The 16,020-nt window shown below is 41.7% G+C and overlaps 1 protein-coding gene across 1 annotated transcript in view; it reads left to right on the top strand.

Moving 5' to 3' along the window:
• Positions 1–11,757, top strand: part of LOC140127767 (tetraspanin-15-like) — a 100,055-nt gene extending 88,298 nt beyond the window's left edge. Inside the window, exons 6-8 of the mRNA XM_072148835.1 lie at positions 4,833–4,886; positions 9,916–10,032; positions 11,062–11,757. Of these exons, the coding sequence (XP_072004936.1) occupies positions 4,833–4,886; positions 9,916–10,032; positions 11,062–11,271 (381 nt within the window). The 3' untranslated portion in view covers positions 11,272–11,757. The remainder of the gene's footprint in view (positions 1–4,832; positions 4,887–9,915; positions 10,033–11,061) is intronic.
• Positions 11,758–16,020: the final 4,263 nt, after the last annotated feature.

Below are 16,020 nucleotides of genomic sequence, written 5' to 3'. Positions count from 1 at the left end.
CAAGGAAAGCATACATGGCACAGGATGTACACCGTGTAGCAATGCCACTTATGGAGTCCATTGTTCTAATGGGGATTACAATAGAATTATGCACAGAAAGAAGAATTTACAGTCAAAGTAACACAAAACACAGCAGTTACCTGCTAAAGCCCCTCAAACTTAAGTCCCTTAAACGTAAGTCACACTTAAGACACTGCACACACTTCAGATCAATGCACACTCGCCGCCAAGCTCATACACTCGCTTTGCTAATGCTTTTTTAAAAGTTATCTGCCACAAAAATCTGCAGAGCTCACTGCACAAGATCTGGCTGCAAACCACCAAACAAACTGACCACAGAACCATGGTCAAACATTGACTGTAGTGTAAGTGGGTTAAGAGGGAGTGAGCTCACTCTGCAAGCCATCGGCACCACACGGCAGCGATTGCGGGGTGGTGGTGACATCACAGGCAGGCGGGGGTCCTTTGAGGAACCCCTGGTCTTCCTGTAGTATACTGGTGACTGTCAGTAGCTGGCAGGATAATGCACTGCAAACATAATAGCGATTATCCCATACAACAAAAATACTTTAAAATAAATAATGGAAAATCATCCATCACACAAAAAATTACATAAAACGTAAACGTAAAATGCTTTATGAACCTCAAATGTGAAGAAATAAAAATTACCGTTCTCACACAGCCACATTGACAAAATGTTCTTAAGTTATGGCCCTTGGTAGGCAATAAGGGAATGGTTTTTTTTTCCAGATTTCGATTTTGTTTTTTTTTTTTGTACTTCACAGAAAGGGTTGTTAAAAGTACTACAATGTGACATATAAAAACCAAAAATTGTGCTATACAGTGATGATGACCAGAAAATAAAAACTATATATAGCTTGTAGAAGGGCATTGACAAAAAAAAGAAAAAAAAAAGCTGAAAAGGGGGTTAAAATAATTTAAAGGAAATCATCCGATTTTTGTACAATTCTCATCGTATCAAGGTTACTGAGCTTGGAATAAAAAAAAAAACAGCTTCGAGGTGATTGAAATGACATCACAGGCCACGTTGTACATAATTATACATGATTATAATCTACATTGTTGTTGAGCATTACAATAATAATTACATTCTTTAATAAAATAATATTCATCCTGGCAAGGATCCAAAAGAACTTCCAACAAATGACGACCTTCTCACTCTTCCAGCTTGATTTTTCATTGCTTTTTGTCTCTGATGATGATGCCTTTTGTGATTTTTCTCATCAATATTAATAGTTTGGTACATGATAATCAATAATGAATGGTTCTGTAACATAATGCGGCTTTCCTGAAGAATGAATTGCTGCCATTTACTACCCCGTGTATAAATATAATGAATGCGAGGAGGTGCGCCTGGTGGTTGATAATGATTTTACAATTATATTGACCAAGAAAAGAAAAGGAATCGTATCTAAAAAGTACATCAAGTACAGTATACAGGGAATACAAGAATATCCCCAGACTCCCTTCCTTAAAATTACAGTCTGATCCTTTCTGTGATTTTGAAGATTCTCTTTCCAAAATGAATATGATATTTGTTGTATCGTGATTTAAAAAAAAAAGGAAAATTGTCTACTTTCTTCCCCCACAAGAGTCACAGCTATCCTTGGGGTTCGTCTGTTATTGTAGCTGAACTGAGAAACTATTGGAGCTGTGCTGCAATACCGGACCCATCCTGTTGATAGATGTGGCGCTGTTTTGAGGACAAAGCAGGCATGATCTTTTTGTTTAACCCCTTAAGGACGCAGGGTTTTTCGCCTCATTTCTCGCTCTCCAACTTCAAAAATCCATAACCTGTGTGAGGGCTTATTTTGTGCGTAACAAATTTTACTTTCCCGTAATGTTATTTATTTTAACATGCCGTGTACTGCGAAATGTGGAAAAATTGAAAAAAAAACGCACGTCACGTTCTTGTGGGCTCAGTTTTTACAACTTTCACTCTTCGCTCCATATAACATGCCTACTTTATTCTTTGGTTCGGTGCGATCGCGGTGATACCAAATTTATACAGGTTTTATTGTGTTTTAATACATTTTCAAAAATTAAACGATTGTGTACAAAAAAGAAAAAAAAAATTTTGCCATCTTCTGACGCTAATAAATTTTTCATACTTTGGCGCACGGAGATGTGTGAGGTGTCATTTTTTGCGAAATGAGGCGACATTTTCATTGCTATCATTTTGAGGTCTTTGCGACATTTTGATCATTTTTTATTTCATTTTTTATGTTATGTAAAAAGGTGTAAAAGTCGCATTTCGGACATTTGGGAGCCATTTCCCGCCTCGGAGGTCACCGCCGCCCGTAACCGTTTTTATATTTTGATAGATCGGGCATTTTGGGATGCGGCGATACCTAATATGTTTGTGATTTTTACTGTTTATTATGTTTTATATCCGTTCTAGGGAAAGGGGGGTGATTTGAACTTTTAATATTTTATTAATTTTTTTTATTTTTTGAACTTTTTTTTTTATTTTATTTTCCACTATTTCTTAGACCATCTAGGGTACATTAACCCTAGATGGTCAGATCGCTCCTACCATATACTGCAATACTTCTGTATTGCAATATATGGCATTTTTGCAGGTCATACATTACAATGAGCCACTGGCTCGTTGTAACGAACCTGCATAAACCATGTAGCCTCGTGTCAAAAGAAGACCCGAGGTTACCATGGTAACCGATCGCCGCCCCCCCCGATGACGTTCTGGGGCGCGGCGATCGTAATAAAGATGGCGGCGCCCGCGGTTATTAGCGGTGGGGGTTTTCTGCTAAATGCAAAAACCCCCACCTTTGTATGAAGAGGACTCAGCCCGTGAGCCCTCTTCATACACTCCTTATACCTCTGCGCCGTAGAGCTACGGCGCAGAGCGTTAAGGAGTTAAAGGAAATGTACCATCAAAATCAATTATGATAAACCAGGGGCACTCGCTCAAAGATCCAGGCACCGTGACTGTGGTAATCTTATATTTTTATCCATAGCCTCCCTCTAAAATCAACTTTCAAATTATGCTAATCAGCTTGAAGGGTAAGGAGCTCTTCCGTCTTCCGACTGTGTTCTGAAACTTCCTCTGATACAGTGAGATTACATAAAGCTGAGGGAGAAGGGGGGGGGTGAGACAGTACCTGTGAAGCTGCAGCATGGAGGGGCTGTGGTAGCTCTTCAGGCTCATTAGCATAATGTTTTATGTTTAGGAAAAATTAAGAATTAAGAAGATTTATCACAGTCCCAGTGCCTGGATCTATGTGTAAGTGTCCCTGGTTTATCATGATGGATTTTGATGGTAGATTTCCTTTAAATATTTTCCCATTCAGTAATTCAAACCTACAACTCATCATATCGATTGCAAGCTCTTGCATTGAAATGTGTAGGCGCTATATTTATAAGATTATTAGATTTTACAGAATTGATAAGTTCTCACCTGATAAACACCGCTTCTGCTAGTCAGAAGGACACACTTTACTACCCATGTGACTGCTTCAGCCAATCACTGGTGCACAGCAGTGGGTGGGGCAAGTGCTTGCTTTACAACAGTAATAAAGCACCTGAGCTGCAGTGGTGGAACAGCAGGGGATTTACCAGGCGAGTAATGGACCTTTTATTATTTTATGGCATTCCTTTATTGGCTGGATCTCAGGGGGAAAAAAATGAATCGGAGTTACATTTTCTAGTAAATAATCTTTTCCTTGCCATCTATTCCTTCTTGTAGCATCTGTTTAAATGAGAAACTATTAAATTGCAGTCATGTTCTATATGAGTAAAACTCAATCATATTTCCATATTTTTTTAATCCATCTCACTTCAAAAACTCTTCTGTCACAGTAAAAAAAAAATCTACATTCTTTACATTTTGCCTGAAGATGCCCTTGAGCGCCAAATTACAGATGTGAGCTGTATAACAAACAGCACGGATATGGGAGACATAAATCCCCATGTGCCTAAAATAAAAGGACATAATGTTAAACTGTTTGCGCTGCCACAAACTGTCCACCTAATAATAGGATTTGGTGCACCTTAAAGGTGCCAAAAGTTGTATATAGTGCACAGGTAATAGCTCCTGGGTATAAATAACACTGACTCCACACACAGACCTCTACAGAGACATAATGATAAACTGAGACGGGTGCATGGCATGATTCAATGGGCAACTACCACCAGGACTGAAGGACTGTATGCAAATGAGCCTGAGGGGCTCCGAGCTCCATAGGTGTTAATGGAACCTGGAGCCTCTCAGGCTCATTTGCATACAATCTTTCATCCTGGTGTTAATGTCCTTTATCTAGGAGGAAGAATATTCTTCTATTTCTAATAAATTCTAATAGACTGTGACTCTGTCCTGTAGCTGAGAAATTAACAAAGGAAGGGAAAAGACCAAAAAACTCAGCAATCTTTGCTGGGTAATAAGGAAAGAAAGGTCCAGTTGATGTCCATCTTTGTGTGAAATTTAAAGTCTTGTAATGGGACTTCCTAAACTTAATAAATTAGTGTGGTCACTTAATTTTTTTTACAAAAACGAATATATGGATGATGTGTCCACCATACAAATATTAGAAATGATCTATACCCAGTCATACATTGTACATGACGGTTATTAACCTTCCTGAGAACATCATTTTAATATTTATGACTTTCTTTCAAATATATACATATACAGTATTTGTAGTAATCTTTTAGTTTTTTTGGGTTTTTTTTTTTGCTTTGTCATATGTGGTGATTGTAGAGTATAATCTTTAAAATGTTAAATGTAACCCAGGGGGGCCTGATCTGAAATGTCTTGCCATCTCATTAACGTGGAATTGTCCTTGTGTTTTCAGAACGCTGGCGGAGTGAAGAATACCCTGTGCGGATACCAAACCCTCGATAAAGAGGTAAGAAATTCAATATGAGCACTTGATGGAATCCATTAGTTTCTCTACCTTGCAGGATTTTAATACACACAGTAGCCCACATTTCTCTAAGACAAGGCAAACTACAGTTTGCCTGTGTATAGTGCAGGGGGCTCCAGATTCAGGATGTCTAGCGCACATTCATGAATCTGGAGCCCACTGCACTGCCCCGAGCCAGTGCATCAACTTTTTTTGGTGCACCTTTAACATGGGGCATGCTGACACTGCATGATAAATGTGGCACACGGTCTGACCTTGCAGCTGGAATAGATGTACTGGTTTGGCTTAATCTCACATCATGTTATTAGGCTTCTTGTAGGTCATACTTGGTGTTAAGGGGGCTGCCTTACAAGGTAGGAATGGTTGTCAATTTCCCACGTGTTTTCATATTTCCCACAAATGTGACGGGGACACTTTATAAATGCATGAAAAGAACGTGCAAAGTCAGACGAAAATCTGGCGCCGGGGAAACTACAGCCTATATATGTCCCCAGATGAACTAAAATACCTGTTTTGACTTAAAAATGCAAATTAAGGACAAACCCATAGGACCTATCTTGTATATAACCTGGAGACTGCCTGTATGTTGGGAGCAGGTATATGGAAATACATGTAGTATAGAAATAGGTTTGGCAGCATGGTGGCTTAGTGGTTAGCACTATAGCCGTGCAGCGCTGGGGTACTGGTTTCAAGTCCCATCCAGGTCAACATCTGCAGAGAATTTGTGTGTTCTCTCAGTGTTTGCATGGGTTTTTTTCCCACACTCCAAAACATACTGGTAGGTTGATTAGATTGTGAGCCCCATGGAGACAGGGACCGATTTGGCAAACTCTGTGCAGCGCTGTGTAATGTGTGCTCTATATAAGGGAATAAATCAATAAATATACAACACTGTGTTATCATTGTGGCACTGTAAGTCACTGAATATCTCGAGGACACACAACATGACTATTTTAGCTTCTGACGTAATGTAGTCACTGATTAGATAATTTACTTCTAAATTTCTCAGGGTCACCTTGGTAGATTAGGCAAATGTTCCTGCTTTACATATCATCCTATAGAGTAACTGCGTAGAGGGAAAAGGGAGGAGGAGGGTCACCAATAGAGGTGGACAGAAGCAAAAGTCAGCCATGCCGAGGACATCCCCAAAGCATTCAGAACTTATTACAGGAGGTTCTGAAGAATATGGGCCTGATACTTTTGGCTGGACTTGTCCAGATATGTGTCATGAGATGAGCAGCTTTTTTGGTTTATGATCACGCCGAGAATGGGAGCAGAGCTGCAGTAACATCATGCAAATATAGAGTAAAGCGGCACTCACCAATTCGGTGCAAAGAATTCTTTTTATTGAGGTGCGTACAGAAACAGAGCGGGGCCAGGTGACGGGCCGTTTCGCGCTAGTCTAGCGCATTATCAAGCCAAATGATCACAAGAGATTAGGCTAGAGCAAGGATCTACTAATAGGACTCGGCTCGATCTCTACCAGCCCAGCCTGAAGCTATTATCCAGACTGTGAGCAACCACCTTCCTGCGGACCTGCACTCTGAGCAGCTACCTCCTTCCTCCTGAAGGCCATTGCCTGCTGTTTGCTGTTCCAATAAAGAACTGTAAGTTATTTTGCACCAACGTGCCTCCGTGTGATCTTAGGTTTAGACTGTTCACCATCATGGGCTCCCCATCCTCCATCACTAGTGATCCCTATCTACAAAATGGCGGTTGCCCCAGGGAGGAACCTACTCTGTCAGCCTCTCCCTCCATTTTCTTGCACAGACTACCTTCTGGAGACCTGCCAGGCTGTGGAAAAGGCCTCTTCTTCCATATACCACTCCCCCTGATCACCGCTGGCCACAAGGCCACATTGTCAGCCACTCTGGTATTCAGGACACCGGCACCCTCCAGCCATCTGGAAGAAGGTCAGACCCCGGTGGGGGATGTTGCACATATTAAAGGGGCTTTCCCACAAACAAAAGTTAGACCCTATCCACAGGAGAGGGCTGAGACCCCCACAGATCACGAAAGTGAGGGGTCCCATGGGGTCCCATGTACCTCAGTCGGACCCCTCGTCGATCCGTCAGACTAATTGAACAGACGGCCGTGCATGACCGTTCTGCTCCATTAATCACTATGGAGCTGATGAAAATTGCCAAGCACCGCGCTCACGATCTCCTCGTTTTCATGATCTGTGGGGGTCTCATCACTGAGACCACACACTGTTCAGCAAGTTCGGTCCTAGCACGTGGATAGGGCCTTACTTTTGTTTGTGGGAAAACCCCTTTAAAGAGGTTTTCCCACAAGAGATGATTCCTGAGGGTCCTATACATCAATATCCGACTTTTCGTTCAGACCGGGCCTGGCACAGAATTTAACACCTGCGCAGCCGGCTGCTAGATGTATCAGAAGGCTGGAGGCACGGAGGGGCTTATATCATACATGGGCACATGATGTGTATGTCATGTATGATGTGTATGTCTCTCAGTGACTGTCAATCAATGAATGGTAACCCCACCGTTCTTGCGCTATACATAGGAGTAACTTCTACTCTATGTATATGATGCATTATTACAGTAAAATCAATAATTCATTTTCAGGTAATTTTTTTTTTGTCAGGCCCATAAACTACAGACATTATTTCTATGTTTGGCATCCGGTAACTGAGACACATGGATATATATATACTGTAAATGCTGATGTGTATGTGTGGTGCAGGCAGCGTCAGGAGAAAAGTGCATTAGTTAATGTTATACATTGATTATATGAAGGGGAGTCAACAAAAGAGCAAAAGGTATTGATCTTACAGATATGTGAGTGTAGTGGCATTACTTCTATAGCACAGGAGTGCTATGTACAGCTGCCCCTAGGGGGCGCTAACTGAATTATAGGTGCAGCCATTTATTTTGGTAGTAATAAAGTAGAATTGTACACAGCTAGCGCCCCCTAGGGAAAATAAGGGGCTGAGATTTGTACTGCTCTTTCCCAGCTTGTACAGTATGTGTATATACAGGCAGTCCCCAGGTTACGTACAAAATAGGTTCCATAGGTTTGTTCTTAAGTTAAATTTGTATGTAAGTCGAAACTGTATATTTTATAATTGTAGTTCCAGACAAATTTTTTTTTTTTTTTGCCCCAGTGACAATTGGAGTTTAAATTTTTTTTTTTGGTGTAATGGGACCAAGGATTATCAATAAAGCTTCATTACAGACACCTTACAGCTGATCATTGCAATCTGGGACTATAGTAACATCCAGAGAGAGTGGGCAGAGGGGTCTGTCTTTAACTAGGGGGTCGTCTGTAAGTCGGGTGTCCTTAAGTAAGGGACCGCCTGTACCGGGTTAGGGGGTTCCACAAACAAGTGTATAAAGCTTTTGGACCTGTGTGGCTGTGCTTTTCTCCATAGTTCATCTTTGTCCCCTATGCTTTACACAGAATCCTGGCATGTTCACATTTTATAGAAATATAAGTCTACATTTTGCTTTAAAAAATTTTTACTGCTCCATCACATGCTGCACGCTCTATGGGCAGAACACATCTGAAACCTGATCTTTGCTTCATGCATATTGAAAGATTTCACAAATTTCAGTTGAACATGTGATCACAATTACCAAATTGTGGCACGTCAGATTTAATCTATTGCACTGCTACATCCATTTACTCATTTAGGATTGCTACTAACACTCAGTCCCATGAGCACAGTGAGCGCTGCAGTAAACACACACTCACTCTGCGCTGTTGCACTCACACTCTGCACTGCTGTACACTCACTCTGGACGGCTGTACATGCGCACACTAACTCACACTCTGTACTGCTGCACATGCACTTTGCACGGCTGTACATGTGCACACACAACCACTCACACTCTGTACTGCTGCACATGCACCTTGCACGGCTGTACATGTGCACACACAACCACTCACACTCTGTACGGCTGCACATGCACCTTGCACGGCTGTACATGTGCACACACAACCACTCACACTCTGTACTGCTGCACATGCACCTTGCACGGCTGTACATGTGCACACACAACCACTCACACTCTGTACGGCTGCACATGCACCTTGCACGGCTGTACATGTGCACACACAACCACTCACACTCTGTACTGCTGCACATGCACCTTGCACGGCTGTACATGTGCACACACAACCACTCACACTCTGTACTGCTGCACATGCACCTTGCACGGCTGTACATGTGCACACACAACCACTCACACTCTGTACGGCTGCACATGCACCTTGCACGGCTGTACATGTGCACACACAACCACTCACACTCTGTACTGCTGCACATGCACCTTGCACGGCTGTACATGTGCACACACAACCACTCACACTCTGTACGGCTGCACATGCACCTTGCACGGCTGTACATGTGCACACACAACCACTCACACTCTGTACTGCTGCACATGCAACTTGCACGGCTCTACATGTGCACACACAACCACTCACACTCTGTACTGCTGCACATGCACCTTGCACGGCTGTACATGTGCACACACAACCACTCACACTCTGTACGGCTGCACATGCACCTTGCACGGCTGTACATGTGCACACACAACCACTCACACTCTGTACTGCTGCACATGCACCTTGCACGGCTGTACATGTGCACACACAACCACTCACACTCTGTACTGCTGCACATGCACCTTGCACGGCTGTACATGTGCACACACAACCACTCACACTCTGTACGGCTGCACATGTACCTTGCACGGCTGTACATGTGCACACACAACCACTCACACTCTGTACGGCTGCACTCGCATGGCTGTACGGCTGCATTCGCAAGGCTGTACATGCGCACACGCACTAACACTGCACGGCTGTACATGCGCACATGCACTAACACTGCATGGCTGCACGCACACTCTCACTCTGCACTCGCACTCCCCCTTCTTTAGGATGTTGCTGAATTTCCATACCCAGGAAAACAACCACTTAAAGTTTAACAATAATATCCAATTTTTATTAAATTCTTTCTTTCTTGTTTCTCCTTGTTTAGAGACTTGACGCTGCGCATATCATCCATGTGCGGGGATGTATCCATGCCGTGGGCTTGTGGCTGAATGATAATTTTGGAGTTACGTTTGGTCTAGTAGTGGGAGTACTGGCCCCTCAGGTAATGTAACATTCCCTTCACAGGGGTTGTTAGAGGTCGGGTAGCTGAATGTTATAAAAGTGAATAAAGTGGTGGCAGAGCATGTGTAATACCCCTCACCACTTCCTATGGGGCTTTCTGGGGTACTTGCAGACTGCTATACACCAAGTGTAGCCTTTTAAAGAGAACCTGTCACCAGATTTTACCCTATTAAACTACCCGCCCCCTTCAGGTAGGGGATAGTATTCTAGAATTCACACTTTTATTTGACATCTCATCTATTTACCTCAAATTTCACTCAAAGTTAGACAAATATGACTCGTTTCATATGACTCATTTTCATATGAGATGAGTCAAGTTTAGTAGTTGCAGCCGCTATCTTTGGGTCTATAGAGCCTGGACACATGCTGTTGTTGTCATCTTTTAGATCCCATCAAACTTATAGTCCTGAGATTTACAGAAGAGGACATACAGGTCGTTTCAAAATTAGGTGGGTGAACTGGATCTTTATCTGCAGCTGTCTCCATCTCTGGTTCTGTAGCTCACAAATCCATAAACCTTGTGAAAGCTGAATCCTTATCTTTAATATGATTCAGCATATTTCTAGGTACTATAGAACTGTAGATAGGGGCTTCTGAAGTGACACTCCACTTTCAACACTAAACTTGACTCATCTCATTAGGTGAGAAGAGTCATATTTTCCTGACTTTGGAGGAGTTTTTTTTTTTTATATATATAAGTAAACTGGTGAGATTTCATATAAAAGATGGTATTCTAGAAAGTACATTTCATATCCTACATGAGGGGGCTGGAAGTTTATTGGAGTAAAATCTGATGACAGGTTCCCTTTAAGTCATTTTATACCTCTGTCACTACAATATTTTCTATTAGACTCCCAAAAATGGCACAGAAAATTTCCATCACTTCATGACATTGAATTGGATTGATTGTCTTATGTCATTTCTTAAACAATTCCCTTTGTGTCCTTGAGCGCAGAGAAGTTAAGCCCCTTTGTAGACGATTCCTCTATATCTCTGGTCTTTATCCCAGGCTCTAGGTATTGGATTGTCCTATACGTTTTGGACAAAACTCAAGGATATTTGCAGTGTTTATGATGAGACTGACTTCAGACTCCTAAAGATAAAAGACTTCAACTTCAAGGAGCTTGACCTGACTGGAGCGGGCTGCTGCCTCTGCTTACCACGGGAAGGCGGCTACCTACCGGTCAATATGGACAGTGATGATGAGAAAGCAAGCTAGAAGATCATCCGGTGCACGCAGATCGCAGCCTTATGCTCAGCAGTGGCATTTTAAGAGAATTTAAGGTTGTTCTATTCCTATAAACGGCGCCACTCCTCTCCAGAGGCTGCATTTGGTACTGCAGCTCAGTGTAATTTGCTCAGACTACACCTTTAACATCACTTGAGAAACCAAACCTATGACACTAAACTGTGCTAGAAGTCCGGGCACGGTAAAGGCAATAATGAGAAGGTAACTTGATGTTCACGTCCCCGCGACGCCTCCGTACAATGTTTACATTTTTGGTGTAATAATTTCTGTACACGTTTTTAGTTGGATGAGCTGGAAGGTGCTTTGTGCCCCAGTGTAGGTGTCTTTTTAATAATGGTAACAATGGCTTGTTTTGCAAATGACAGCAATATGTTTTTTGTGAATCCTCCGTTCTGGTGACCCCTGCACCAGAGGTTCTTAGAAAAATCCAAAATTATGCACTTTTTTTTTTTTTTTTAGCAAAATAACAAAAACATGTCTGCCCCTATTGTAGTCAGTGTCCATCAGTATCCATTGCACTTCAGTTTTTCTAAAACATAAAACCCAAATCCCTCAATGTTAATGCTAATCCTGTAGACACCAATATGGTAGGACACTAGTGTTTGCACTTGTTTTGGACGATCGCTCTGCTGGATGGTCTCCTATATAGAACAATGTAACAAATGAGTATAAACAGAGCATTAAAGGCACATTCCCAGTCATTGGTATTGGGCACATGCAACGCAATCAGTTTGCCTTTGCTATAAACGTACAATGTATAAAGTCTCCTACGGAATGGGAACTTGTGTGCAGAAGATACAATGGTAAATCCCAGAATCCTGTTTTTGTTTATTATTCTGTAAGATTTGATTGCAGACGTAAAGGGGCACATTTACTTACCCGACCCTTGGAGTTCACAGAAAGTGTATAATGCACTGTGCTGCGATTCACTAAGATCATGCGCCCGATATCCTGCACGTGTCACTTCCCGGCTCAGGTCCGACAGAGTTCACCTTCTTCTTCCTGGTGCATGTAAGTGCTTGGTCTTGCGACACAATTTTGTTTTTAAATTCCGTGGTTTGTTCAAATCAGTCAGATTGTCCTATGGCACGCCCTTCCATGCCTGCCGCATGGAAACCAGCGCAGCTCCACCACAATCTGATAGCATGCAACACAATCCCAGCGCAAACCCCGGTTAAATACCTGTCAAGGCTGCACAAATCCTGAAAATCGGCAAGCAGTCCGATGAAAGAGCGATCCGCAACCTTTAGTAAATGAGCCCCATTTTCTCCAAACTGGACCATTTCTTTCCAAAGGCTGTGTCTAGTATCACAACTAACAAGTCCTACAGAGGATCTAGAATAGGTCACAAAGTCCCTGGACGACCCTTGTTCAGTTCTAAAAAAATGGTAAAGTGTTATTATACAACATAAAGATAGAATGAACTGTTTCGGCAACATATACTGATATAAATATATATGTATATATATTAAAAAAATTTGGTGGGGAGGAGGGGGGGTCTTTCAATCAATGCTTCTTTCGGGAATTGGTCCTCCTTCAATCTCTGTAGTGCCACCAGTTGGAGGTTACTATATTGTTAATGTCTGACCATCTAAAAAGCCTTGAGATGTGACAAGGGGTTAAATGTTTAATTTACTTAAAAAGGCAGAGATGCCAATCTCTGGACTGCTGTTTTTGGCTCTCCATTTTTTTATCAGTAGGGTACAGTTAAATCGGTAGGCAGTCCAACAAGGAGAGATAAGCAGACCCGGTAAAATTTGAGTGCCAAACCTGAACGGTCTCCCTTCCCATTTGTAATCCCCACAATCTGTGCTGTCACTGATTGTGGTTGTTATCCCTTTAAATGTTGGTGGCAGTGCGGGTTTGCTGCCAGCATTTAAAGAGTTATCACCTGTGATTGGTGCCAGCACTGATTGTGGGTGTTAATTACAAGTGGGTGAGAAGAACCCAAACTTCTGTCTCATACATTTCCAAAATATTTAAAGGGTCTCTACACTGTTCCTGCTGTTAGTGATACACTCCCTAATAGCTACTCCAGGCCCCAAATCTTTTCTAATCGGTTGTTTCGACATCTTCTGGATCAATAACCAAGTTCTTTGTACCCCTCCTCCGCCCCCAGTTCAGTCCGATGGTCACAGCATGAAGGACACCAATGGTCCGTTTACTTGTACTGGGGTCTGTCTGTTTCCGTCATTTACTGGAGTAAAATGGCAATATCCTTGTCACATAATCCACAAAATAATCTGGCACAAATGTGACCACAGCCTTATTGTACCTACTGTCAATGTGATATACCACACAGTATCAGGATTTATCCCATGGAAGATCTCCCCAATATCCTGATGTGGTATCCGTGCATTGTCCCGCATGTACTTTTCTTCCAATAAGAGGACCTTAGATTTTATCCAATTCTTCCCAAATTCCCATATTCAAGATAATCAGGACGCATGTCATTAAATCTGTATTATTTATTTGCACTGCAGGAGTGTCCTCGTCCTGGTTCCCCATCACTATAAGCTCTTAAATGAATTTACTCCTTTGGTTGTGTGTACATTTTTCATGGACGAATAAAACACTATTTATCTGGAGGATATTTTTTAATTTAATAAAATTGACTGTGTTTTTTGTTAATCTGTGTGAATTATATTAGGTACTTTTTATTTATCTTTTTATATGCTTTTTATATGGAGAAATAAAGAAAAATCCTTGGCTGATCGGTTTTGTGAATCAAGTCTCTTTGTGGATGTGCGTTTTAAAGGAGCCAGGTTTTACCCCAATAAACCAATAGACCCCTCAGGTCAGATATGAAATGTCCGTTCTAGAATTCCCTCTTTTATGTGAAATCTCACCCGTTTCCCTATAAAAAAAATCTCCTCCAAAGTCGTATGAAAATGAACAGAGAAGAGTAACTTTTTGCCCTGACCTAAACCCAATTGAGCATCAATGGAGAGAGTTGAAAATGGCTTCCACCAATGTTCACCATCAACCTGAGGGAACTGGAGAGGATCTGCCAGGAAGAGGCAGAGGATCCCCAAATCCAGGGGTGAGAAACTTGTTACGTAATTCCCAAGAAGACTCATGGCTGTACTAGCTTCAGCGCTGCTTCTACACAATACTGAGCAGAGGGGGTGAATACTTATCACCGTGTGATATTTCAGGTTTTCTTATTTAATAAATTTGCAAAAATATCTTAATTTCTGTGTCTTTTCTGTCAAGATGGGGGCAGAGTGTACATTGATGAAAAACCTTTTTTGATCTCACCAATGGGCTGCAAAGAAACAAAGCGTGAAAAATATAAAGGGGTCTGAATAATTTGCATATCCACTGTATATCTACTTTATTCATATAGCACTAATTATTTGGATAGTCACCGATTTCTTAAGAAGAGAGATGTAGATGTACAGAATTATCATTCCCTCCAGTGTTATAACCCAGCGCACCATTTACCATCTGAGAATGCTAATTCCCGGTGACAGCTGAGATTTACTATGTGTTCTGCCTAATAAGCTCGACTTTCGCTCAATATATAGGAATCTAATTTCATAATGCAACAATGGCTCACAGCACTCCAGTACGAGTTCCCATTAGGCCCAGATTGTAAAACATGTTACCTCCAGAGCCAGGGATGTGTTCACATTATAGGAAATTAATTACTAGATTAGGTACAAATAGATGAGTGATGTGAACATTCTCCTTTAAGAAGAGCAGAATCACATTGTGGATGTGGAGATAATAGATTCCTTCATAGACGTCTCCTCGATTTTAAAGGGGTTTTCCAGTTTTATATAAACATTGACTGGGCCATCGCAACACGTTGATTCCTTTCTTTTCAGCCATCCCTGCTGTACTCGGGATCATTGTTCTGTTGCATGACCCAAGCTTTGGATAGAGTCACGTTTGACTCTTAAATACTTTGGTGTACAGACGAGTTCATGGATGACTCAATGCTGGGAATTTATTATTATAGTTAAATCAGTTTCTGGCGTCCAAAGTCCCGCTAATGTCTCAATTGTTGATTTGTGCAAAAAGTTTGGTTTTCACCTCAACTCCCCCCCCCCCCTCCGCTCCCTCAGCACTTCCCCCTCTGCCTGATGTAATGTCCCTGCAGCAGAGGAAGTTCAGTACACAGTGGGGGGGGGGGGGTGCAGTGTAACAGCCTGTGAAGCCACGCATCATCTTTCTTGGCCTTTTCAAATATTTTACAGCCTGTGAAGCTACAGCATGAAGAGGCACCCCAGAGCCCTTCATACTCATTAGCATAATTTAAAAAGTTGATTTTAGAAAGAACATGAAGGGGTTCTTTGATCCCTGCATTCAAACTGCTTTCAAGCCCCCCCTTCTCTACTTTAATATCCAACCAGAAGCCTGATACTGCTCTTACTCAGCTTAAAAGAAGGGGGCTATGCTGCAAGTTCATATACAATTCTCAAATTTTAAAGAATTTATTTTTTTTACTAGAAAACCTCTTTAGAACTTGATATAATACAATATCAAGTTCCAAAAAAAGAGGTTTTTCTAGGAAAAAAATATATACTTTAAAATTCAAAAATTGTAAATGAACTTGCAGCACAGCCCCCTTCTTTTAAGCTGAGTAAAAGCAGTATCAGGCTTCTGGTTGGATATTAAAGTAGGGGGGGGGTAGTTTGTAGTAGTTTGTTTTAAGATTTTACTAAAGGCTTCTATGTGACATCTGATGGTACAAAAGTGCTTTCAAAATAC

The sequence above is a fragment of the Engystomops pustulosus genome, chromosome 4 (genome assembly GCF_040894005.1).
Source record: "Engystomops pustulosus chromosome 4, aEngPut4.maternal, whole genome shotgun sequence".
NCBI classification, from domain to species: Eukaryota; Metazoa; Chordata; class Amphibia; order Anura; family Leptodactylidae; genus Engystomops; species Engystomops pustulosus.
The sequence above is the reverse complement of the archived record's forward strand: the minus strand, read 5'-3'. Positions and strand labels throughout refer to the sequence as shown.